Raw genomic sequence first — 26,322 nt, forward strand, 5'->3', positions numbered from 1 at the left:
CATACCTGGCGTTCGCTGGTATCAAGGAAATGCTTCTGAGCTTCTGTGCCTGACTTATTTATTGTTGCATTCTGGCAGCCAACCCCTTTCCTCCTGGCAAAAATAGCTGCGTTTCATTAAAATTCAATCTTTCATGATACCATCTCTGCTGGATGTTAGAGGGGACTGCTAGCAGTGGAGCTTTAGCAACCTAATTAAGAATGGATTTGGGTTGAAATTTTCTAAGTACTCTAAAATTACAGTCTGTAAAGTTTCTCTCCATGGTTTACCCACTTCCTTGTGCCCTGGGCTCCCTGTTTCTCCCCAGCTCATCCCGCCATCACAGGAGCTGGGCCGAGTCTCCGTGGCTTTCCCGAGTTGGACACTGACATGACTCTGGCTTCGTATTTCAGGTGCAAGTCCTCTTCCGTCGTCCCGAGTCCCCACTCCCAGGCCCCCTGGATGAGTGACGCCTTGGTCTGCCATGGAAGCTGGCCCTGCCCTGGCCTGGCTCCTGCTTCTGAGTCTGCTGGCTGATTGTCTGAAAGCTGCTCAGTCCCGAGACTTCACCGTCAAAGACATAATCTACCTCCACCCTTCAAGTAAGACTCCATTCTCTTCACTGCAGAAATGTCACTCGACTCCCAATAAGATTTGAAAGTTGAAAAATGGCCGGCAGGAGGCAGCCTTCCGCTCAGGAGAAACCTGGTGATTTAATTGCAGGGGGGCGCGTATGCGACAGAAACATGCGTTGTGTTGTACCCTTCCCTTTTTACAGGGTGTTTGTATTTGAAGGTAAATTATTAGGCTTGTTTTCTCTGTTCCCTGTGCCCTCCGTCGCTCTGATTCTGAACAGCCTTCCCTCTGACTCTGCCAGCCCTCGGTCAGTTATCAAAGTCAACAGCCAAGTCCCGGGAGGAAGGTGTTTGTAAAAGATCAGGCCTTTATAAGCAAGATAATAGCTGGCCTTCCTGTCTGTGCATCTAATTCTCAGTTTCAGCATAATTGCCTTCCGCCGCTTCCTATTCCCTGTCCCTTTCAGTTTCCTGTGTTTAAGAATTATCTTGGGAGTGTATAATGATGTGTGTCCCAGGTCCCTTCCCTGGAGTGTCTGACTGCATCTATCTGGGTGGTCCCCATGGATTTTTGCTTTCAGCAAGAATTTCAGGTGCTTCTGCTGTTGCTGATATTCTAAGGATCACACTTCGGGAAACACAGCAGCTTTCCTTCTCTACTGGTCACCATCTCTGTATTTATCTCATCTCTTTTACTTTTGCTTGACTCTCTGCTGGAATGCCCCTGAGCTGGGTATGTAGTGCGTGGGCTGACCTTTAGCATTCGCCCCGAGGTGCATTACCCTTTTGAAATGTTCTGTTTGCCAAACATTTTTGAGCCTCTACTGTGTGTCAAGCATTGTGATCGGCGTGAAAAATGTAAAGGCAAATCAACCACAGTCCTTGCTTTTGAGGATCTTGTAATCTACAAGGTGGAGGAAGTCACCTGGACTCCTTCAATGCCACATGGTTAGAATATTTAACGTCTCCGTGTTCTGGTTGAATGAGAGGTGGTCCAAGGAGTGCACAGGGGCTTGGAGTCCACCTGACTTCGGGTTAGGACCTCCCTCAGCTGCTTCATAGCCTTCTGACTTGAAATAAGTTCCCTAACTTTGTGAAGATTAAATAAAAGAATGCATACAAAGCACTTAGCACTGTGAGCCATAGGAAATGCTTAATAAATGTTAGGGGAACCTTTAAAGTGTTGATTTCTACATTTCTAACATGGTTAAAATGATACATACCCATAGTGTTGTTTTGTGGACTAGAAATAATATCTGTAAAATGCTAGGCACATACATAACAGGCAATCAGATGCCTGTTACTTATGATGTTGTGCTAATTGGCTCAGACAGTAAACTGAGGATGCTGAAGGTACATCACTAATTTTTTAAATCCAGATATACATTTAACCGGCAGCCAAAAGTTTCTTTAGACTTACTGCTGTTGTACGCTCTCACCAGTATAGGCTGGTGCCTACTGGTTAGTTGTATGGAAAGCTTATCTGGCTGCTTGCTTTTGCAGGGCAGTTTATTTTAGTAACATTCATGAAAAGAAGGTGCTTTGATAGTTTCTCTGTTTTCTAAGATTGCATTTTACTCTTTTCTCCAAAGAACCATGCTTTTTGATTACAGTTGGTGAACAAAAACCTAGGTTTCAGTCTCGTGGGTTTGATTGCCAGGACTTTCAGCTTCTGTGGAATTCTTTGTCCGCTTCAGTGACAGACTCAGAAGTCACTGGGCCTCAGAACAGACCCACGCCTGGCCTTCTCTGAGGCTGTGATTGTACACGCAGGGTGGAAAGGAAAATTAAGGGGGTGGATTTAAGTGACCAAGAACAAAACAAACACACTCTGCTTGTGCCTCAGGGGTATGGTGGGTCAGTGCTGGCGTTGAGTGGACCTCTATTTGGAAAGTCCATTTCAGAATGGGATCTTTGAAGGATGAGCTCTGCCAGGCTGGAGGGGCAATCACCTGTGCTCTTTAGAAATTGATGGAAAAGTTCCATTCATGTGACCTATGTTGATTAAATAGAGCCATGGCCTGGTTAAAGAGAGCTCACTATAAATAAAGAATTGATGGAGTATTCTGATGTGATTTTGGAATATAGAGAAGGGTAGAAGCAGCTGTTTCTAAACTATGTTGTATGTAGATGATTCACCAGCAGGTCTGGGCTGAGTTCTCTTTCAGAGTCTCCATAACTGGTCACAAGGAATATAAGTTCTTGCAGGAATCAAGTTCCTGTCCATGGTTCCTACTTGGCCATAACTTTGTTTATTCTGACCACTTTAAAGCAGAGTTAACTTCACATTTCTCTGCACTAATTCAGAAGTTTTTGGTGTTGTTTGCTTGTTCTTACACTTTGATTTTTTAAACGGTCATGGTCGTCTGCCCTTGAGCAGCACCCGGTAGACTATGTTTAGATGATGCGATCTCTCCACAAATAAGCAGGTTTCTGTAGAACATAGACCACAAAAAATATATGAAGGAAACATGGGATTATTTTGATTTTGACTTATTAATATAATCGCCTCACTTTGTAGATGGAGACACAAACAGCTTTCCTGGGGTCGGCGAGTGAGCCAGATTCCATTAATATTAGATACGGCTCAGAACCTGCCCAAGGAGAAACGCGGCGATGCTGGAGATGTGAGAAGATACACAAGTTTTCCACACCAGACAAACATAAACTCATTTCTCCTGGGCCCCGAACAGCCCTCAGAGATAACAAGTGGGATGAGATTGGGACCCGGGTTGGGAAAGTTCAGCCTCCCATGACTAATCTCCTTTGCTCTCTGGTTCCCTGATCTTTGAAGTTTCTAAGCCTTTAAAAGAAATAAACTTTATGGCTTTCAAACTTGAGGCACTGTCCTCAATAACATTCTTTTCTATCGTGTGTATGGTTTTTTTTTCTTTTTCAAGTGAAAAATGATGAATTTCTTCCTAGCCCATGATGAAAGTACCAAAGCCTAATAAAAACCTTCGAAGCAGGAGTTTGTATTAAGAGACATGAAGCTACTTACTTGGCTGTTAGACCTCATACAAGATAGCAGAATTTAACATCCTAAGTGACTTCAACATGTTCTTGGCCTCCTTTTCATTCTTTGTAATAGAAACCTTTCCTGGGAAGTTCAGTTTTCCTCTGGTTGCATATTCTGAGTCTTTCCTTAATTATGTGGACCAAAGAGCTATCTCTCTACAGGGGGCTTGTTTTTGCCCAGATAGTGAGCCAACGAAGTTTTCCCATAATTCTACACCACGTTAAGTCTTAGGGAGTAAGGGGACTTTCTAGAAAGGTACCAGGAAATGCACTTCTACCAGAAATATGTTCATGGTATTAAAATTATACGGACAATATGTTGTTGCCTAGTGGACTGAGAAGATCAATTTATTAGATTTCTAGAAATTTTGTATTTGCATCCAGTTTCCAAAAACAATGGAAATTAATTTGGCAAGAATGAAAAAAAAGAAAGTTTGGATGCATTACACATCAGCATACAGTTCAAAACAAGATTCTCTTCTCACCACGGTTTTGGTAACTGAAGGCCTTTGTCCTGGCAAAAGTTCCAAGGGATGGAAACAAAGATGAAATCTTTTCCGATGCCTTACAAATGAATTATGGTCGGTTGAACCATGGCTGACCAGGAGAGTTAATGGACAGATTATATTACAGGAAGTAACTGGGCACTTTGGCTTTTCTTTTTTTCTTTACAATAACCTTCTCTTGAGGGACCAAGGACTTATGCCCTGAAATACTTATGCCCTGAAATACTAAGCTTATTAACTCTGTGATCAGGAGCCAAATTAGATTCATTCGCAGCTGGGGCCACAACGATTTGAAACCCTACTTGCTCTGTAATGCTTTGAAGTAACAAAGAAGAAAACTGCACATCTCTTAGAAACCTCTTTCCGTCCTTTTTAAAAAAACTTCTTTATCAGATTCAGTATCAGTTAGCAAGTTACTGGAGATAGTTGTTCATCTGAAGACCTTGTTTATTAGCTAAATATTTCCAGAGGGGGGAATTTGACCATTACTTGGTATTGTGCTGTAATTATCGACTGAAAGCTGAGTCTGTTTTCAGAGATTTGTCACTGAAAAGGGTTTGATTATTCACTGATCAGTACTACCTGCCAAGGTGTAAATACAAGTCCCTATAAGCAAACATTAGACTGTCATTGTTGAGAATGCAACAGATATGAAGTTGTGGATTTAAAAATAAAACTCACTGGAAAGGAGATCATTTGGTTAATTGGCAATGATACATGCTGATAAACACATTCAGAGATAAAGATTTTTAACAGAGCTTCATTTTGCTACCATAGTGTTTTGGCTCATATTCCTGTTTTAATTTTGACACTCTCTGAGTTAATTTCAGAGTCCAGGCCTACTTGTATAAGAAATGGCAGTATTTAATTTAATATGTCACTAGTCTTTCAAAAGATAATTTTGAAGAGTCTATTAATCCAAATTTGGGAACACTACAACTTATTAGTGCTAGGCTTTCAATAAGTTTATTCTTGGAACAGCTGGATCGTCAATCTTCATTCAAAGTTCTTAATTTATCTCTTTGATGGGAAAGTTTCCAGGAATAGCTAATCCAACATTCCAGCTAAAAGTTTTACAGGCTTCAGTGACAGACAGATAAAATTGGATACTCTAGTGAATTAATCACACAAGCTGAAGTATTATCGTTGGCTTGCTGTCATAAACCTTAGTGAATACAATCGTTTTTTGAGAAATGCTGTTCTTTGACAAATTATTTACATCTTTTTTCAAAATTCCTGCTTTAATAATTCTACTTCAAATCTTACAAACTATTTTAAAGTTCTTTTACACTTATTTATATATTACATAATTTAAAGTGGATAGTGAAACTATTTTTAATGTATCCAATCAGGATAATTTCCTAAAATATTTTGTATGGTTTTTAATAATGGTATTTATAAAAATAATCTAATTAAAATGTCCATAAGAGTATTGAATGCCTTTGGAACATGAGGACCTATTTATTTAGTTAGTTAGTTAGTTATTTTGGTTGGGTGAAGCATAGGGGATCTTAGTTCCCCAACCAGGGATCATACCTGCACCCCCTGCATTGGAAGCATGGTGTCTTAACCACTGAACCACCAGAGAAATCCGAGAACCTATTTATTTTAAATTCTTCAGGCATGTACTTACCTAAACTAACTCGAGTATAACTCACCTATCTAGGCAGTGGGATGTGAAGACATAAAAATTTTCTATGTGTAGTTTTACAAAATAGTTGATTTCTGTTTATTATAATTACATGATAGAGCATGTTTAACCAGAGCAAGTTTTCCTCATTGGGAATGCAGTCATTGGATGGCTATGCCTAGGCTGCTTTCCATCCCTCATTTTTAAGAGGATCCTTGCTCTCAGCATCATTCTGTTTATGAACTTGAGTCACCAGCCACTAGAAGGAACATAGAACTCTCAAATGGGCCCATTAAAAGTTTCAGTTACCTGTCTTTTTTAGACAGTTTATGACTTTTGATCATGTTAGGTTATTGGGTATTGTCAGAGTCAGCTCTGTGAAATCTTACAAGCAAATGCGAGGATGGGCAGCTATTGTAAGCAAGGTGAAAATCAAAGTTATATCTGGCCCATAATTCTGGCCTTAAGCTGCTGCCTCCTCCTTCATTTATTTTTGATAACATACTTAATTGGTTCCATGTGGGCAAAGTAATTTACCCTGAGATGATTATTTCCGCCAGTGGGACATGCAGGCTCAGCCATCTGTGAGGGAGAACAGTTGGCTCCTGCAGATGAAGTGTTTGCATGTTTGCAGCTTTCAAAGAGGCCAGGTAGTTTTACAGATTAACACACACACACACAGAGACACACACACACACACACACACACACACACAGGTTCTGTCTGTGAAAGGCGAAACTCTAAGCAACAAAGCAAGCAAATGATTAAAACTAAGCACCAAGTGAAAGTACATCAGGGAAAAGGACAGAGATGGCCTGGCCAGACGTTCCTTTTGGATCCTGGTCCTTAATTACCAAGGAGACCCTGGCATGCTGGGCACTCTCCAGAACCTGACTCCCATGGTTGCATCCCGCCTGAACACAAATGCAAGGCAAAGAATACAAGTACCTGGAGGACAATCCCTTCAGAAGGCAGGAAGAGGCAGCTCAGGAGTGGGGAATGGAGGGGAAAGATAGGAGCAGCTTCCTGGAACATCCCCATGTGCCCTCAGCACTCTGCCCCAAGACATTGGCCATGGGCCCCCGGGGCCCCTTAGGAGGTTCACCTCTGCACAGGCAGCATGTATCTTAGCAATGAAGACTCTTAGCTGATATTTGCTATCCCCTGAGATTCTTAACCATATCAGGTCCAACCAGATAAAATTATAAGATTGAACCAAAGAAATTTTGTAGGTAAGAAATGATCAGGCATCATGATTGAACCTAATATTTATATTTATTTACACGATGATATGTCTACAGAAGTTGACACATAAAAGTAAATCATAGGAAATCCAGAGTGCCTTTTTTTAATTGACATTTTTATTGAGATTATTGTAGATTCTTCAGCAGTTGTAAGAAATAATATACAGAGATTCCATATGTACTTTACCCAGTTTCCCCCAATGGTAACATTTTTTAAAACTGTGGAATAATATCACAACCAGGTTATTGACACTGATACATTAGTCTACTGGTCTTATTCAGACTTCCCCCGTTTTACCTGTGTTCATTTGTGTGTGATTCTGTGTGTGTGTGTGTGTGTGTGTATTTAGTTCTACATAATTTTATCACATGTAGGTTTGTGTATCCATCACCAAATCTAGACACTAAACAGTTTCAATAGCACAAGGATTCCTCCTGTTGGCCTCACACCCATGTCCCTCTGACTCTCCCCCCACTACCTGGCAACTGCAACCCCTGGCAACCCCTAATGCTTCCTCCATTTTTAAAATTTTCTTATTTAAAAAATGTCACACAAATGGAATCATACAGTATATAACCTTCTGGGATTGACTTCTTTCACTCAGGACAACTTCCTGGAAATTCATCCAGGTTGTTAAATGTATTAATAGGGCTTCCCTGGTGGCGCAGTGGTTGAGAGTCCGCCTGCCGATGCAGGGGACACGGGTTCGTGCCCCGCCCCGGGAAGATCCCACATGCCGCGGAGCGGCTGGGCCTGTGAGCCATGGCCGCTGAGCCTGCGCGTCTGGAGGCTGTGCTCCGCAGCGGGAGAGGCCACAGCAGTGAGAGACCCGTGTACCACAAACAATAAAAAAAAAAAAAAAAAATGTATTAATAATTCATTTTTATTGCTGACTAGTGTTCCATGGTATGGATGTACCATGGTTTGTTTAACCTTCACCCATTGAAGGACATCTGGGTTGTTTCCAGTTGGGGGATGTTACAGATACAGTTGCCATAAAAATTTGTGTACAGATTTTTGTGTGAATGTAGCTTTTCATTTCTTCGGGATAAATGCCCAAGAGTGCAGCTGCAGAGTCATATGACAGTTGCATGTTTAGTTTTTTAAGAAATTGCCAGGCTATTTTGAGAATCCTTTTTAAAGAATAAAAGCGTCTCACTTCACCATGCAGGATTCTGTGCTCAGTCTAAAAAATTAATCTTCTCTCTTGATTTTTTTTTGTAGCCACACCATATCCTGGTGGATTTAAGTGTTTCACCTGTGAAAAGGCAGCAGACAATTATGAGTGCAACCGATGGGCTCCAGACATCTACTGCCCTCGAGGTAAACTCTCAGTAGACACATTGGGCTGCCCAGAGCTGTCCATGAGTGAATGGCCTGCTGGCTATGATGCATGTATAGAGAGAGGCATGCTTGCAATCTCAACCACTTCTCTTGTCTAAGGCTATTAGTAGATCTTTTATGCCACATCAGTACCTTATCATCAAACATTGTCAGAGACATAAACTGATCCATAGACTTGCCCCCTTTCTTATGAAGCATCGTTGGAGCTCCAAAAGAGGTGAGTGATACTTCTCACCCCCAGGCCCAACAAATGCCAGATAAGAAAAGAACAACCAGCCTGTAATCCACTCTTCGAAGCATTAGTCATTGCCTAGTAACTTCCTTTAAGTAAAAATATGAGTTGCTGTTCATATAAAGGTCCCATTTATTACATATCTTGCCAGAGGCTTCTATCCCGAGACTGCATGAAAGCTAGAATTCTCAATGTCATCATCGCACAAATAAAAACCCTGAGCTTTTGAAACTATTAAGTTCTCTTTGAGGGATGAGATGAATGCCCAATCAAAGCATGAAATTTTGACCCAAAGGCCCATTTCAAAATGAAGTAGATGCTTCATATTCATGTTCAGATCTCTTTTATCCTATTGAATAAAAAAGATGGTTATATTTGGATATGGAGTCACTGTTCATTGGCTGTTTTGTGTTTGAAGGAAAGTCGATTCATTTGATGGGGAGGTGATAGGATGGGATATGTTACTGACAAATGTTTGAGCATGTAGTTCGATGGGCTTCGCTGCTGATCTAATTCAGTTGTTAAGATGACTGAACACACCAACACCAACCTGTTATTTTTCAATGTAACGCAAGAGCTCTTCTACTCGCCCTGGCAGAAGGCACTCTGTTTCCCCTGGAGGACTGGACATCAGGCGAGCGTGGAAACTGCAGTGAAGGACAGGTGTCAGCTACCTAATCCGGTGCTATTTATTTAACCCATGAGTCTCCACCCAGACCGGCCAGGAGAAATACCTGTGGGTCTTTTCAAAACCACTTGGACCTGCGTCCTGCCTAGACCAGTGGTTCTCAAACTTCGGCATGACCATCATTCCCTGGAGGGCTTATTTAAATACAGATCTCTGCCCCTAGCTCGGCCTTCCCCCTCCTTCCTATAGGTCTGAGATGGGGCCTGAGAATTTGCATTTCTAAAGCACTCCACAGTGATGCAGATACTGCTGGTCCGGAGACCAGGCATTAAGAACCACAGCTCTAGACCAACTGAGCCTACATCTCTGAGGTTAGGGCCCTGCACCAGTGTGTTTAAACAGCCCAGGTGATTCTAACGAACAGTCAGGGACAGAAACCACTGGGAGCTCCTCTCGCCACTCATAGAAAGCAAAATGCACTGTTGTCATTTCTAGGTTCTTCTTATTTACTTTGAGGAGTAGAGATGTTGGTAGGGTCCCAAAAGACCACATAGAAGAGAAGAACGTGGAGACACTGATGATCGGCTTATTCACAAGCTAGGTGTCCAGCCATCCAGGTAATCAAAGAGAAGTTCCGTCCGCGTTGCTTTCTGCAGTCACACACTCACTCCGGAATCAGCGGTGTTTTCTACCATTACCACTACAGTGTGAACGTTTGGGCGGGTTGCTGACGGACCTGATTAAACCACTACTTCTCAAACTTGGCAGCACATTGAAATCAGGTGAAAACACTGATGCCTGGGCCCATTCCCAGAGATTCATATTTAAATGGTATGGGTGCCGCCAGGCATTTGAATTTTTGAAAGCTCCCCGGCTGGTTCGAATATGCAGCAAAATTTGAGAACCACTGTAAACAGTGACTCTGGACAAAAACAGGATAATCTGCTTGTGTAGCCAATAACCTTTGGGCTGGTTCCTGCTAGGACAAAGCTGGCAGGTGAGCTATTGAAGCTGTTGCCACTGGTTAGAGCTACTGTACAGGAAACGTGACAGCGCTTTTCTCAGTATTGCCCTGGCAGAGATGATACAAAGCAAAAGGAGGTTTTGTGAACCGGTGCTCTCTTGGGCCTTGGGCTGTATTTCACAGAGGCCCAGTTCAGTCTGAAGGTGTACAAGTCTACCTCTGTCACAAGGGGAAAACAGAGACCATGACACTCTGCTTGAATTCTTCTCTGGAAATGAGGAAGTTCCATCTTGATGTGTTCTTTCGAGGTCAAAATCTATCCTTCTAAAGTACAGACACCTGAAAGTATCTCAGGTCTTTACACAATTTCTCCTTCTCCCCTTTTTGTCTCCCCTTTTTGTCCTGAAATTTATAGGAATAAATGGGAAGTGATGCATTGAGCTTCTTGACATAGAACCACCATGCCAAACCCTTTGGGGGATTATGCAGTGAACGATAGGAATCAAGTTTCTTCTTTCAAGGAGCTGGCAGTTTAGCTGGGAGATAAGATCTGAACATATCAAATGTCAGAACTAGCAGGACAAAGGCATGTGCCAGAGGAAACATGGCATTAAATGCTTGGGAAGTTAAGGGAAGAATTGCAGTTTGGGGGGGTGAGGTGGCCAGTGACAGCATCCCGGGCTGGGGAGATGGCAGCAGCCCAACAGGTGGGCAGGGCGGGTGGGCGAGCGAAGGGAGCATATCTTCCAGGAAGTCACTCGGAGCAGAGGCATGGAGTGTACCCATGTGGGCTCAGTGGACCGGGGAGACCTGAACTGGGTGTAGCAGAATATGCTGGGGAATAATAGGAGCAGGACAGGGGAGCCAGGCTGTTTTTGTGGGGCCTTGAACATCAGGTAAGGAGTGAAGACTAGCACTGTAGACTGAGAAGAGAGAATTCCTTCTTGTCCAGCCACGTTTGCCATGAACCATCAACATTTCCTCTGGGTTCTCTCCAGATTTTTTTAACAATGAAAATAATGCTATTATTATTAGATTAAACTATAAAATGTGTCTACTGAAAGCTACGGAGTAAGCCTACATTTTTTTTTTCTGTTTATTATTAGTTTGTTTGAAGCAGCCGTAGGACTACCAACAGGCTTGGTAAGGGCAGCTCAGTAACTGCTGTGGAAAGACGTCCTGACTTTCTGGGACGTTCCTCATTTTCTGTTGGTTTATTTTCTGATCTATTTAACGGGGTTTTAGTTATCACATGATGTGAAAACAACTGGTTGAAAGTGAAAAAAAACATTTCGTGTAAATATTGAATTTTATCTCTGTGGAATAAGCTTGCATCCCAAATTGCTTAGGAGATTGATTGAATTTCAAGTTCCCTGTCACTCTGACTTTTGAAACGTGTGTTATGTAAGTACTTCCTCCTCCATTACGTTGTTATTGACTTTGGCACCTACAGATTCATGGGACCGTACTCCCTCCCGGAAGTGAAAATTTAAGATGCCCCCCAATAATGGACTGCCATTGTTCACCTCCTCAACTTCCATTTAGTCTTTGGCCCCTTCCTTTGCAATAACCTTAATTTCATCAACTGCTTATTATAAATCAATGCAATTTTCTTGCCGCTGTGAACCAGAATGGTAAAGGATCTTGAAATCATATTCTATGAGGGACCAGTTGAAGGAATTGTTGAAGGCAAATAAGAGTTGAATGTCCCGTGTTCAGGTCCACATGGTTTTGCCTGTGACTTTTCTCTGTGTTGAGAGATTAAAAGCTCCTTGAGACAGGGACTGTCTGTTTATTAAGAGTCTGTAGAATTAAATGTCAAGTCAAAAACATGCAGTTTTTTAAAAGGCTTGTTCTGTGGAGGATACCTAAGCCGCTAAGGATTTTATGTTCCTGCTTAATTATGAAGTGCAGATGCCTCCCTCAAAGGCAAAATCTTCACTGGAAATTATTGCTGATATAAAGTCAGACCAAGAGAAATCTTGAGATAGAGGGACGTGTATCCTTTTAGTTCCAGCTTCTATGCTGTTCACTGTTTTTCTGTGAAAGTAAAGAAAAATCTGAGCATGTCCCTTGGTGGCTCTTTCTATATTTGTTATGTGGTATAAGCAGGGAATATAAATGTGATCCCCAGTTCAACTGAAGACAAGCCCCGCGGTTACAGATTTTCAGGAAAGACTTCTTTATGTCGACTTTTTTCAGCCCAAGCCCAGGCTGAGACAGACAACGTTTTCATTGACTTTACTTAAGGGTGGATTTTTTTCTCTTTTAGGCAATGTTACACATAGGATATAGCCCTTCAGGGTTTCTGCCATTATACAGGGGTCTCTACACTACCTCTACACCCCATGAGGACCCAAGGCCTTGCATCTTCTTATCATTTATCTATTAACCTTCCCCTCTCCCACCAGGGTAAAGAATTCAGTACCTTCCTCAGTGTTGGCCCCTGGGATTTCCCTTACTTTCTGGAGAGTTCATTTGTACATTTACAAAAGGTATTGGTTGTACGTTATCCAACACTTCTGCCTGCTATGTAATGAGGTAGTGTTCAGGTAACCTATCTTGTCATATTGCTAAATGGAAATCTTAGACTTCCTCCTTTTTTATAAAGCAAAAATTTTTAAATTAAAGTTTAACATACATTCTGGAAAGTCCACAGATCATAAGTGCACAGCTTGTTGAATTTCCCTAGCATGAACATGCAGTGTATCTGCCACTCATGTTAAGTCGTAGAACCCCAGAAGGCCACTGGGGTCCACCAGGCTTTACACCCCACCTCCCAAAGGTAATGCAACTGTGACTGCCATGCAGATTTATATAAATGGAACCACCCAGAATGTCCTCCTTTCTTTCCCACATTCTATATGTCAAATTCATAAGTGTTTTTTTGAGTAGCAAAGTCATTCTTTCTCCGAGAAGTACAACAGATCATTTTATGAATATACTAGAATCCATCCATTCCACTGTTGATAGGCATTTGGATTGCTTCCATGCACAGCAGTCTTGTACATGTCTTTTCGTGCACAGATATATGCATTTCTGCCAGGTCTATCCCAGGTCCCACACCCCGGACAGGCGGTACTCATGCTTTACCTTTGCCGGATTTTTTTTTTTTGCGATACGCGGGCCTCTCACTGCTGTGGCCTCTCCTGTTGTGGAGCCCAGGCTCCGGACGCGCAGGCTCAGAGGCCATGGCTCACGGGCCCAGCCGCTCCGCGGCGTGTGGGATCCTCCCAGACCGGGACACAAACCTGTGTCCCCTGCATCGGCAGGCGGACTCTCACTGTGTCACCAGGGAAGCCCCCTTTACGGGATTTTGCCTAACAGTTTCTAGAGTTGGTCTACCAACTTGCAGTCTCCCCAGCAGTGCCTGAGAGTGCTGGTTGCTGCACAAGCTTGCCAACACGTAGTATGGACAGAAGCAATAAAAGCTAGAAGTAGATGGAACGATGCTTTTAAAGCACTGGATGTATATAACTGCCAACGTAGAATTCTATAACCGAGCCGGTCAGCTCCCCTCCTCCTCCACACTCCCCTTGTCTCCTGGCTCCCCTGCTCACTCTGCATTCCTGTTTGTGACTCCCAATTCCCTCTAGACCGACAAAGGTTCTGCTTAGCTTCTCGGCCCCTCAGCAGGGCTTTCTGCCTGTCTTCTCAGCCTCTTCATGTGTGCAACTTCTGAATCAGCAAGTGCCTCGAGGGCAGAACAGGTACAGGGTGTTGGGCTCAGCTTACTGTGTTGCTGGTTTTGCTGGTATCTTGTTCTTCAAATCCTATCTGCCTTGGTAGCTCACCTATGCTTTCATAAGATTTTTGTTGCTATTTTCATTTTATCCTACAACTTCTTGGTTCTTCTCAAGTGGCATTGGAATTCTCAGAATCACTCTTCAGTTAGAAATTTTCCAGCAACTTTTTAAAACAAAAGTTCTTCTGTCAGCCTAAGCAAGATTTTTTTTTGTACCCTGAGAGCATCTGACCTACTCTAATTCAGTGTTTTTGTCTAAGTATTTTCTGTTAACACAGTTGCCTCAGATAGGAAGCATCCATTTGATGCTTTTGCCTGTTGCTTTGATTTTAACTACTGTCCACCGTAAAGTCCTGTTTATCCTCACTAGCTTTGCATCCTTTTCTAGCCACCTCCTTGGCCTTTGTCTGGAAATAAAATCGTTGCTTTCTGAGTTTCAGTGATTTGCTTTAAAAGAGAGATTCCTCAAGTGAGCCTGTCACCTGTCCTTAAGAGCTGTGGATGGTGTTTTTAAAAAAGAGAGAAGTATCTGTTTGGTGGTTTCTTCAAGAGTTGCTGACTGCAGGGTAAAGGGGAGCAGTTATGAGTAAATCTGGTTGATAAGTATTTATTTTTAATTTCTGCCTTGAGAAATTTCTTACTTGGGAAAGAAAAGAAAAAACTAGGAACTACTAGTCACTCAGTATTATGGGAGATTCATCCATTTTGTTAGATCTACTTCTAGGCCGTTCATTCTCATTGCTGTGTGAGTATATGCCATAACTTATTTATTTATTCTACCATTGGGCATTTTTATAGTTTCCAAGGGTTTTTTTTTTTTGTATAAAGAATTCTTCTATGAACATTCTAGTACTTATCATTTTTGTTGGCTATATATGTAAGGGTGGAATTGCTGATTCCTAGAATATGCATAGGTTTAGATTGAGTAGATCCTGGCAAATAATTTTCCAAAGCAGTTATACTGTGTGAAAGTTGCACAACTGATTGAAATATAGTATTATTTCACTTTCAAATTTGAAGACATCACTCAAACTGCAGAAATGGAAGAGGTGTTATAGATATCATAGAACTAAGTTAAAATGTTTTGATTTGGTTCAATCTTGAGTTGTAGAAGTCAGGTACATGTATTCTTCCCACCCATCCATCTCTATTCTTAATACATTAAGCACCTGCTATATTGTGTAAGGTCCTGTGCTGTATTTGGGGAGGGGGCGTGGCAGGGAAATGCAGACATGAACAAGAATGGACTTTATTCTCAAGAAGATTATAATCTTGAACAGTAGATCTTAACTGGGAGTGATTTTTTTTTTTTCTTTTTTTTGCCGTATGCGGGCCTCTCACTGTCGTGGCCTCTCCCGTTGCGGAGCACAGGCTCCGGACGCGCAGGCCCAGAGGCCATGGCTCACGGGCCCAGCCGCTCCGCGGCATGCGGGATCTTCCCAGACCGGGGCACGAACCCGTATCCCCTGCATCGGCAGGCGGACTCTCAACCACTGCGCCACCAGGGAGGCCCAACTGGGAGTGATTTTGCCCCTCAGGGGACATTTACGAATATGTGGAAACATTTTTGGTTGCCACAGTTGGGGCTGCTACTGGCATCTAGTAAGAAGAGGCCACAGATCCTGCTAAATATCCTACATTGTACAGGTCAGTCCCTCAAAACAGAACTAGCTAGCTCAAAGTGTCAGAAGTGCTGAGGATTTTTTGAAAGACAGAGCAGATGTATTTTTCTATTCTTCCTTCTAAGTACAACTAAATTCCTGAATATTATAAATATGAAAAAAAAAAGAAAAAGGCTTTGAAAGATGGAGAGAAAAAGGCAGACTAGCTAAGGACCTCAAGACCCAAGGAGGTGAGTTCTATGGGTTTTCTTTTTGTCCCATATTTTCCAGACTTGGAGATGAAGAAGCTGGGAACCTGGAAATGCCACAAGTACCAAAAAAATAAATTCCAACGAGAGTTAGTCCTCCGTAGCCAAAGGACCAAGAAGCGGGTAGCCGAGAAAGACAGAAATCTTCTAGACAATAATCACTCTACTCCAGCCAAATACCACAGAAAAAAAAATTATAGGTCCCTCCCCCCAAGCTAACAAAGTCTTACACTTCCATACTTAACAGGCTGTGATGAGACACACCAACCTCTCCTGAGATGCTGTCAGAAAAAAAGTGAATAGGAGAGACTTTTATCCCCGCTAGGTGGTAATGAGGCCTCCCCCATGGTGTCAGTAGATACTATGTCTGGGGCCTGCACTTCTACCCTCATCCAGCAATAATGACATTGTTCTCCCCCTCCCTGTTGGGGTTGTGTCAGAGGAGGCCTAGTGGAGAGTCAGGACTCCACTAGTGCCCAGTGGTAATGAGGCCACACACACACATCAGTAGAGTGGCATCAGTTGAGGCCATGTGGGGATCATTAACAAGGCACTCCTACCACTCTCAGCCAGCAAGGTATCATAGGAGACCTAGTGAGGAGCTGGAAATCCCACTTCCACCCAGAAATAATTAAGAGAGCCCTCTCAGCTGTGAAAGGAGACAGAGTAGGGAACCTGGACTTGACTGCTACCTAGCAGTAATGAGGCAGGAGCCCCCCTTCCCCTACTGGGACTGTGTCAGAGGACGTTAGCTAAAACAGAAGGTTTAAATAAGATCCAGATGACTATACTACCCAAAGCAATCTACAGATTCAGTTCAATCCCTATCAAACTACCAATGGCATTTTTCACAGAACTAGAACAAAAAATTTCACAATTTGTTTGGAAACACAAAAGACCCCGAATAGCCAAAGCAATCTGGAGAAAGAAAAACAGAGCTGGAGGAATCAGACTCCCTGACTTCAGACTATAAGACAAAGCTACAGTAATCAAGACAGTATGGTGCTGGCACAAAAACAGAAATATAGGTAAATGGAACAGGATAGAAAGCCCAGAGATAAACCCATGCAAATATGGTCCCCTATCTTTGATAAAGGAGGCAAGAATATACAGTGGAGAAAGACAGCCTCTCTCAATAAGTGGTGCTGGGAAAACTGGACAGCTACATGTAAAAGAATGATACTAGAATACTCCCTAACACCGTACACAAAAATAAACTCAATATGGATTAAAGACCTAAATGTAAGCTCAGACACTATAAAACTCTTAGAGGAAAACATAGGCAGAACACTCTATGACATAAATCACAGCAAGATCCTTTTTGACCCACCTCCTAGAGAAATGGAAATAAAAATAAACAAATGGGACCTAATGAAACTTAACAGCTTTTGCACAGCAAAGGAAACCTAAACAAGACGAAAAGACAACCCTCAGAATGGGAGAAAATATTTGCAAATGAAGCAACTGACAAAGGATTAATCTCCGAAATTTACAAGCAGCTCATGCAACTCAATATCAAAAAAAAAAAAAACAACCCAATCCAAAAATGGGCAGAAGACCTAAATAGACATTTCTCCAAAGAAGATATACAGGTTGCCAACAAACACATGAAAGGATGCTCAACATCACTAATCATTAGAGAAATGCAAATCAAAACTACAATGAGGTATCACCTCACACAGGTCAGAATGGCCATCATCAAAAGGTCTACAAACGATAAATGCCGGAGAGGGTGTGGAGAAAAGGGAAACCTCTTGCACTGTTGGTGGGAATGTAAATTGATACAGCCACTGTGGAGAACAGTTTGGAGGTTCCTTAAAGTACTCAAAATAGAGCTACCATATGACCCAGCAATCCCACTACTGGGCATATACCCTGAGAAAAACATAATTCAAAAAGAGTCATGTACCACAATGTTCATTACAACACTATTTACAATAGCCAGGACATGGAAGCAACCTAAGTGTCTATCGACAGATGAATGGATGAAGAAGATGTGGTACATATATACAATGGCATATTACTCAGCCATAAAAAGGAATCAAATTGAGTTATTTGTAGTGAGGTGGATGGACCTAGAGACTGTTATACAGAGTGAAGTAAGTCAGAAACAGAAAAACAAATACCATATGCTAACACATATACATGGAATCTAAAAAAAAAAAAAAATGTTCTGAAGAACCTAGAGGCAGGACAGGAATGAAAACACAGACATAGAGAATGGACTTGAGGACACGGGGAAGGGAAAGGGGAAGGGGAAGCTGGGATGAAGTGAGAGAGTGGCATGGACATATATACACTACCAAATGTAAAATAGGTAGCTAATGGGAAGCAGCCTCATAGCACAGGGAGATCAGCTTGGTGCTCTGTGACCAACTAGAGGGGTGGGATAGGGAGGGTAGGAGGGAGTCACAAGAGGGAGGGGATATGGGGATATATGTATACATATAACTGATTCACTTTGTTATACAGCAGAAACTAACACAACAATGTAAAGCAATTATACTCCAGTAAAGATGTTAAAACAAAAAAAAAATCCAGAATGTCATCACATAATACCAAAATGTCCAGGTTTCAATAAAAAAATCACTTGTTGTACCAGGAAGATCTCAAACAGAATAAAAAATGACAATTAATAGATACCAACAATGAGAAAGCTATAAAGCTGTTAGAATTACCTAACAAAGATTTAAAGCAACCATAATAAAAATGTTTCAATGAATAATTACAAACAAACTTGAAACAAATGAGAAATAAAGTCTAAGCAAGGAAATAGAAAATATAAAGAAGAACCAGATGGAAGTTCAGAACTGTAAATACTGTAACTGAAGTTAACACTGAGTGGATGGGTTCAACAGTAGAGTGGAAGAGAGAGGAAAGAATCAGTGAACTGGAAGGTAGAACAATAGAAATTACCACATCTGAACACCAGAGAGGAAATAGATTAAAAAATTTAAACAAAAACAAAAGCAGAGCCTCAGCGATCTGTGGGAGTATAACCAAAGATTTAACACTGTGTCACTGGGGTCTCAGAAGAACAGAAAAAGTGCAGAGCTGAAAAAAGGACTCGAAGAAATTATGGATTAAACCTTCTAAATTTGGTAAAAGGTGAAATCCTGCAGATTTCAAGAAGGTGGGTGAACCCCAAAGAGGATAAAACTAAAGAAATCTACACAAAGACACACAGACACAGAAAGGAAATGATGAAAGAAGGAAACTTGGAACAGCAGAAAGGAAGAAAAAGCATGGTAAGCAAAAATATGTCTTTGACAATACAATATAACTGTCTTTTTTCTCTTGAGTTTTCTAAATTATGTTTGATGGTTGAAGCAAAAATTGTAATGCTAATGTGGTTCTAAATGTATGTAGGGGATTACTGAAGACAATTATATTACAAACAAGAGAGGGTAATAAGACATGAACAGAGGTGAGATTGCTATACTTCACTCGAACTGATAAAATGATGCCAGCAGACTGTGATAAGTTATGCATATAATTTAATACCTGAGCAACCATGGAAAAAACACACACACACACAAAAACTATACAAAGATATACACCCCAAAACACTATAGATAACTCAAAATGGAATTCTAGAAAATGTTCAAGTAACCCACAGGAATGCCAGAAAAAGAAAATAGACAAAAAACAAACAACCCAAAATAGAACAAACAGAAAATAAAAATTTAAATGGCAGAATTAAGTGCTACATATAAATAATCACATTAAATGTAAAAGTAAAAGGAATGGATTGGCAGAATGTACTAAAACACATGACCCAACTATATGCTATCTGCAAGAAACTGTGTGTGTGTGTGTGTGTGTGTGTGTGTGTGATTTCATAAAAATTGTATTCTCCAATAGTTGATTAAGCTCTCTTACCCAGTTCTGATTTTGGTTGAATGCCAGTGAGTCTCACAGTAAAAGACTTTTGTTTCACAGCCTCTGGGAATTCCATGCAGTTGTGGAATATGAGATTTAGAGGCTGAAAGTAAACTGGTAGAAATTCAAATCCATCTTTTATCTTTTAGATAAAAGTCTTTGAAATCCTTTTAGTGTGAAGTTATCAGCAGGCTTGATTCTCATATAACCTCATTACTAACCCAAGGATTATTCAAAATGCATGGCAAGCAGGGCTCTGGGGCTGAAACTCAGTTTTTATCAATCCTACCACCAGTGATAAGCCACATGTGGTCCACCTAGTTCTGCTTGGGAAATTCTGCCTGCTTGCCCCGTCCTCTCACCCTGCCTTGGAGATCACAATACAAATTCAAGGCTTTTGTAAGTTATCCACTAAAGAAAGCTGCTCAGGGCCTCCCTGGTGGCGCAAGTGGTTGAGAGTCCGCCTGCCGATCCAGGGGATACGGGTTCGTGCCCCGGTCTGGGAGGATCCCATATGCCGCGGAGCGGCTGGGCCCGTGAGCCATGGCCGCTGAGCCTGCGCGTCCGGAGCCTGTGCGTCCGGAGCCTGTGCTCCGCAACGGGGGAGGCCACAACAGTGAGAGGCCCGCATACCGCAAAAAAAAAAAAAAAAAAAAAAAGAAAGCTGCTCAACCTTGAGCATTTCCAAAACTTATTGAACCACAGAACCCTTTTCCACGTTAACATTTCACAACTCACCTTGGGGTTTTGCAAGGTAAGAACGGATATTTTCAAGTGATTGATGCTTCAGATCTGAGGTCTTTACTGCTGCAAGTAATGGGGTATTCTCAATATTTCTTTGTTGTATGGATTGGACTTGGTGAAGTGTAAGAAAAAATTCTTATCCAGTCTCATCACTGATCACCATTTTTGTCCCAGAATGGCGAGAATTGGCTTACTAGGTATTGGGCTTTTGCATATCGTCTTGAAAAAACAAAACAAAACAGGTTCATCAATTGTTTCTACTTTCACATAATGGAATAAGCTTCCAGTTCATAAATTAAAAGAGAGTTTGTTATGGACATAAAAGTATGAACAAAAAGTGGTTATATCATGTTCACCAATTGTTATTTTAAGGCCTATCCTTAAAACAAGATAATTCAATACTTGAGGGACAAACCTAATTTCCAAAACTGAAACCATTAAATGATTTACTTATTCCATAAATGTATGATCTTATCTGCTCAGATTTACACTCAGAGCAATAAAACCTCTGGCAGCTGCTCCAGCTGTGGGAAGAGGAGACAGGAGATAAGAACGTTCCTGTATTTATTGCTTTCTTGAATGTCTGAAGTGGGAGTGGGGTTAAGAAAGGCGTCCCTAGCATGGCCATTAACATCCAAGTCTGATACTAAAGAAGTAAACCAGTCCTCTTTGAAAGATGTGGTAAAGCTTTTAGGGCACTGGCCTCCATTTGTTAAACCCCGCTAAAGTCTTAAATAAATAAATAAATAAATCATGCCATCTCCTCTTCATCAGAAAAACAACCACTCCAATTTTGAAATATTTTTGAGCTTTGGGAGAATCATTGCCAGGTGCAAAACTTTCAGGTTTTCTTGTGAGCTCATAGGGTGACCTTACTTTTACCCCACTCCAAAGAGTCCCCAGGATCTTGAGCAAGCTAGGGACTGCCCTGACCTGATCCCAAGTGACGAAATTCTGGTCGGGGGGCAGTGTGGAGACAGCTTTTGGGGGAGGGCATTGACACAGACTCAGTTCAGGTACACATACCAATGTTGGGCAAGTCTTCGCCCTTAGCGAGACTCAGGCCACTCAGGTTCTGTCGGGTGGGGATGTCTAGGAAGAATATTAAAACCCCTGATTTTCATGACTCCCAAGGTGTGTCTGTGTGGTCTGTATTAGCTCATTCTCAGGGCCAAAAATTCCTGAGCTTTCTTCTCTTGATGTTAGTACTTTGGTGAGGGGAATTTTTATTGCCTAATAAATAATATTATAGAAGGTCATAATTCCATATTAGCCACTAAATATCCAAAATGTATAAAGCATGAAAAGTTCAGTCCAAGGGCCTCCCTGGTGGCGCGGTGGTTGAGAGTCCGCCTGCCGATGCAGGGGATACGGGTTCGTGCCCCGGTCTGGGAGGATCCCATATGCCGTGGAGCGGCTGGGCCCCTGAGCCATGGCCGCTGGGCCTGCGCGTCCGGAGCCTGTGCTCCGCAACGGGAGAGGCCACAACAGTGAGAGGCCCACATACCGCAAAAAGGGAAAAAAAAAAAAAAAGAAAGATGCATATAAGAGATGAAGGAGTTGATGGGTAGTACTCCTCAGGAGGGAAATTTAATGTTCATATTGTGGTGATTCTAAAATGCACATTTCCACTGTAAAGCAATTATACTCCAATAAAGATGTTAAACAAATAAGTAAGATGCACATTTAAAAAAAAAAAAAAAAGTTCAGTCCAAGATATGGATGAAAAACAGCTCAATGACATTTCTTAAGAATTATTCTTTTTTTTCTTTTCAATCTAAAAGTGGAGCAGGAACTTTCTCCTAGATCCCAGACTTAGAAAGCTGAATACCACCTGGAGGCCTTAAAGAATTACACTGACAAAGCCATTTTTCTTTAAATTGCAAGTTAAAAAATTCTCCATAGAATTTTGGAAGAAATCTCAAGTTTTCAGACTCCTAAGCTTAGAGGGGCTCTAGAAACTCACTTCATGGTCTTCGTCTGCCTTTTTGGAAAGATACTGAAATCACACTGGGGAGAGATGGTGAGACTCCTCAATCTTGAATACCTTTATTTTGGGGTTAGTTTTCTCCTGTCATGAATTGTAGGATCCAGCTATGCTCATAGGCAAGAAGTTCTCTTTTGGATAAAGTCATTTTCTCCAGATACAATGAATCTATATTTAATCATTCTGTCTTACTTGGAAATAGCTGTTTCCCAGTCGTGTGTGTGAGCACACACACACACTTGGACACACACACACACACACACACACACACCAGTCTCCCCTATAGTCTTTTCTCTCTTTGAAGATCTTTGTTACCTGCCTCACTTTTTTTCTTTTAACCTTGTGTTCTTTGAATGTTTTCACCCCTTCATCTTCCTGAAAATTACTATGACTCAATCATTGCTCCAAACCTCTCCTCCCCTAAAAATAAAAATCAACACAGTGGCAAAATTTGTTGGAAGGCAAAGAGTAATACCACTGGGTTTTGGTTTATGGAGATTTTATGGGAAGAGAGACCAGTATTCTTCAGAAAGCCTCCTTTCTACCACGGTGAAGTGGATCTCTCCAAGGAGATCTTTGGGACCAGATATCAACTTAACACAGTATATGTTCCGGATGCTGTTAGATCCTAGTGTCCACACTCCTGTTTCCCTTTCAAACAGGTTGGGCTAACATTTCCCGTCTCAATTAAAACATATTTTCCCTGTTGACAGAGACTAGATACTGCTACACTCAGCACACCATGGAAGTCACAGGAAACAGCATCTCTGTCACCAAGCGCTGCGTTCCGCTGGAAGACTGCTTGTCCACTGGCTGCAGAGACTCCGAGCATGAAGGCCACAAGGTCTGGCAACAAAGCACGTGACAGGACAGTATAGTCAGCCTTCCTCCTCTCCAGACGCCCACCAGGGTTCATGAGCCAATCCTTACTCCCCGACGTAGGCTGGCTTTTGACTGTCTTTATACCGTTATGACAAGGTGCTTCCTTTCCTGTTGCCGCTAAAAGAATAAAAATTTATACTAGGGCACAGGATAACTGGTATAAATTATGTAACCACAAGACCAAGAGGGTATTGAAATTACTGTAAGACCTTTCTTCACTCAGAAGAAAGTAATAAAGTTACCAAAAGGGACAGGAGCAAGGGGCCAGTTATGCCCTCATGGTAGAGCATTGCAGATGTGCTAACAGTTCAGTCAGCTGAAGATGGCCAAGGCAATTTAGCTTTGATAACTTTCTGTAAAGTGGGGTTCATATCTTTATTGGGATGCTGATTTGGGGAGGGTATCCATTGGCTCCTGAGTCATTTGAGCAGGTGACAAGAGGACCATCTCCTTGTGGGATGCCTCCCTCTGGTGCCTGGTCAGAAGCACTCAGTGTAAAACAAACTTAGAAAGCAGTCTTGCCTTCTATGGAGAAGGAGAATATAGAGACTCAGAGAAAGGCAGCCTGACTCATGGCTGGAGTGGGGGATGCTCCTGACTCTCTCGCCCGTCGTTCCAAGCTGGCTGTACCTGTGATCTTGTATATCAGCCCTCTTGACCTTTATTTGGAGGCTGCCCACTTCTCCCCATCAGGCTGCCTTCCTGGTGGTTGGGGGCAACTCCCACTCTTACTGTTAGTAGGGGCTTCTTTCTCTTAAGAAGACACCCAATTTTCAAGTAACTTGTCAAAAACACAACGAATTAATTTTTTTCAGTTTTATTGAGAAATAATTGTCATACATAATAAGTGAAATATGAAAGGTAATCCCAAGGGTCTTACTTGACCTCCCCCCTCCCCCAAGCTAAGCTTGGCTCTCAGGTTATAGTGGCTACTTTAGCAAAGTGGAAGATATAGATCAGAGAAGTGATGTCATGTGCTCAGATGATACAGCTAGTGACAGAGACAGAATCCAAAGTCACTTCTGACCTCTAGTTTCTCTCCTCAACATTATAATGTCATCTTAGCCCATGTCAACTGTGACCAAACTCAGACCTCTGCAGGATAATGACTGTATAGGATATTAAGCATCATAGAGTTTTTAGAACATTACTGTGCATATGAATCACTTGGGGATCTTGTTCAAATGCAGATTCTAAATTGCTCAGTTTGGTGGAAGTTTTGAGATTCTGCATTTCTAATAACTTCCCAGTTGAAGCTGAAGGTACTGTACTTTGTGTAGCCAAGGCCTAAAATAATTTCTGTCTATAATCCTTTTGGGTTTATTTTTTCTTATGATGCATGAGGAAAGCAGTATAAAGCAGGAGTAATTGCGTAAATGAAAACCCTTCAAACTTTAACTCACCCACTGGAATGGAGCTAATTATGCAGACAATTCTAATGAAAGTAAATACTTAAGTTTAAATTCACTGCGTTGTAGCCACTTCACTTTCACTGTGAAAACTTGGCAAATGAACATTTACCATGAGAGTGTCTCTGAGAAAGGTAAGTATTACAATTCCCATTTCATAGATGGAAGAGCTGAGACCTAGGAAGACTGTAAAACTGTGTAATAACCACATGGTAGGATGTCAAAAACAGAATGCACATTCCTAGAATTTAGTCTGCGGGATGGGGGTTTATTGTGATAAACCAGGTGAAATTTCATCCCACCCCCTTAAATGCAAGGTTGGTGTCTCCTTTGTAAAACAGGTAACTCTCATTTGAGTCTTGCTGTGAGGGAGACAATTCCTTCAAAAATCTCTGGCCCCCTCCCAGACCTGCCAGCTTCTCATCACCCTTCTTTTTCTCTTCCTTTCTTTCAGGTCTGCACTTCCTGTTGTGAAGGAAATATCTGTAACTTGCCGCTCCCCCGAAATGAAAGTGACGCCACATTTACCACAACGTCACCCATAAATCAGACAAATGGGCACCGAGGCTGCATGTCAGTGATAGTGTCCTGCTTGTGGGTGTGGTTGGGACTCACATTATAGCAGCTCAAAAGCACCATGTGTCGTAGCGATCCATGCGGACTTTGAAGGTCCATAGTCATGCATGAGGCATTGGCCTGACAGTAGTCACACGTGTGAAACCATAACACTCACGGATGTCTTCACGGCCAAGCACTTCCACTTACCACGGGGAGCAAGCATTGCTCCAATGTAGTCATTTCAAGTCCAAGACCTCATCAAAGCAGCTTGCCCCCCAAACCGTCCCTGGATTCTATACCATAAACCTTTGTTTCCCCTCCAAAAAAAGCTCAGCATTTGCTGAGATTTGGAGCTTTTAGTTTGGAATACATGCACGAGCCACAGGAGGTCCTGCCGCCCTCTGAGATGTTAGGCATAGGTTATATGGACACGTGTAGATCTGTGTTCTTCAGCAGAAAGGTCAGTGACCCCTGGTTTGAGTGGTCCAGTCATGAATTCATTTATAGCTTTAGAGTTTTAAAACTTTGATTCCCAAATGAATGGACTATTTCCTTGGAGAGTCTGACCAAGTCCCTAGAAAACTAGTAAGCAGTTTGTCCAATTTAATTGTCCCAATGTTCTTCTCCCAAGGGCGGGACTCATGGGACATAAAAAAAAAAAAAAGGCAATCATAAAAGTTTTTTTCTATGGGAGGAGAGGTGGCTGGAGAAGGATTTTTCCCAACTTAATGGAACTAGCACCCATAAGGTGACTGTTTATCCCTTCATATAATTGGTGAGATTGGCCTTGATTTGGCACCTAACTGTGCTTCATGAAATCCCGGATTCTACCTGGACCAGTAGGTATCCAAAGAGGCTGACAGCATATGGGGCTATTTCCTCCAGCCATGAGGTTCTATCCAGGCCTAGCTAATTGAGAGAGAGGATTTCAAAACGAAAGGCAGATGTGCGGGGTTGATCCGAGTTCGTTGTGAGGGCACAGTAAGTGTCTCTGCCAAACCTTTCATCTGCAGTTTACACTGCCCCAGAGCGCTCTTTGTTCTCCCTCTTCCAGATCCCCAGTGACTTCAGGGAGAAGGTTCTGCATTAAGTTGTCTCAAGATTGATAGGAAAAGAAGATGTAA

General features: G+C 42.0%; 1 protein-coding gene across 1 annotated transcript; it reads left to right on the plus strand.

Annotated features, from left to right (window-relative positions):
- Positions 1–463: 463 nt before the first annotated feature.
- LYPD6 (LY6/PLAUR domain containing 6) lies at positions 464–25,262 on the plus strand. The gene is made up of 4 exons (XM_060107217.1): positions 464–581; positions 8,178–8,276; positions 23,063–23,193; positions 25,095–25,262. Exons 1-4 carry the CDS (start codon positions 464–466, stop codon positions 25,260–25,262), a joined length of 516 nt encoding a protein of 171 aa, XP_059963200.1.
- The last annotated feature ends 1,060 nt before the right edge of the window (positions 25,263–26,322 follow it).

Source organism: Mesoplodon densirostris, chromosome 8, assembly GCF_025265405.1.
Source record: "Mesoplodon densirostris isolate mMesDen1 chromosome 8, mMesDen1 primary haplotype, whole genome shotgun sequence".
Lineage (NCBI taxonomy): Eukaryota > Metazoa > Chordata > Mammalia > Artiodactyla > Ziphiidae > Mesoplodon > Mesoplodon densirostris.

Coding starts and splice junctions, on each gene's coding strand:
- LYPD6 (XM_060107217.1), top strand. CDS start 464: ATGGAAGCTGGCCCTGCCCTGGCCTGGCTCCTGCTTCTGAGTCTGCTG. Junction 8,277..23,062: donor AGACATCTACTGCCCTCGAG/GTAAACTCTCAG, acceptor CCCTGTTGACAG/AGACTAGATACTGCTACACT. Junction 23,194..25,094: donor CCGAGCATGAAGGCCACAAG/GTCTGGCAACAA, acceptor CCTTTCTTTCAG/GTCTGCACTTCCTGTTGTGA.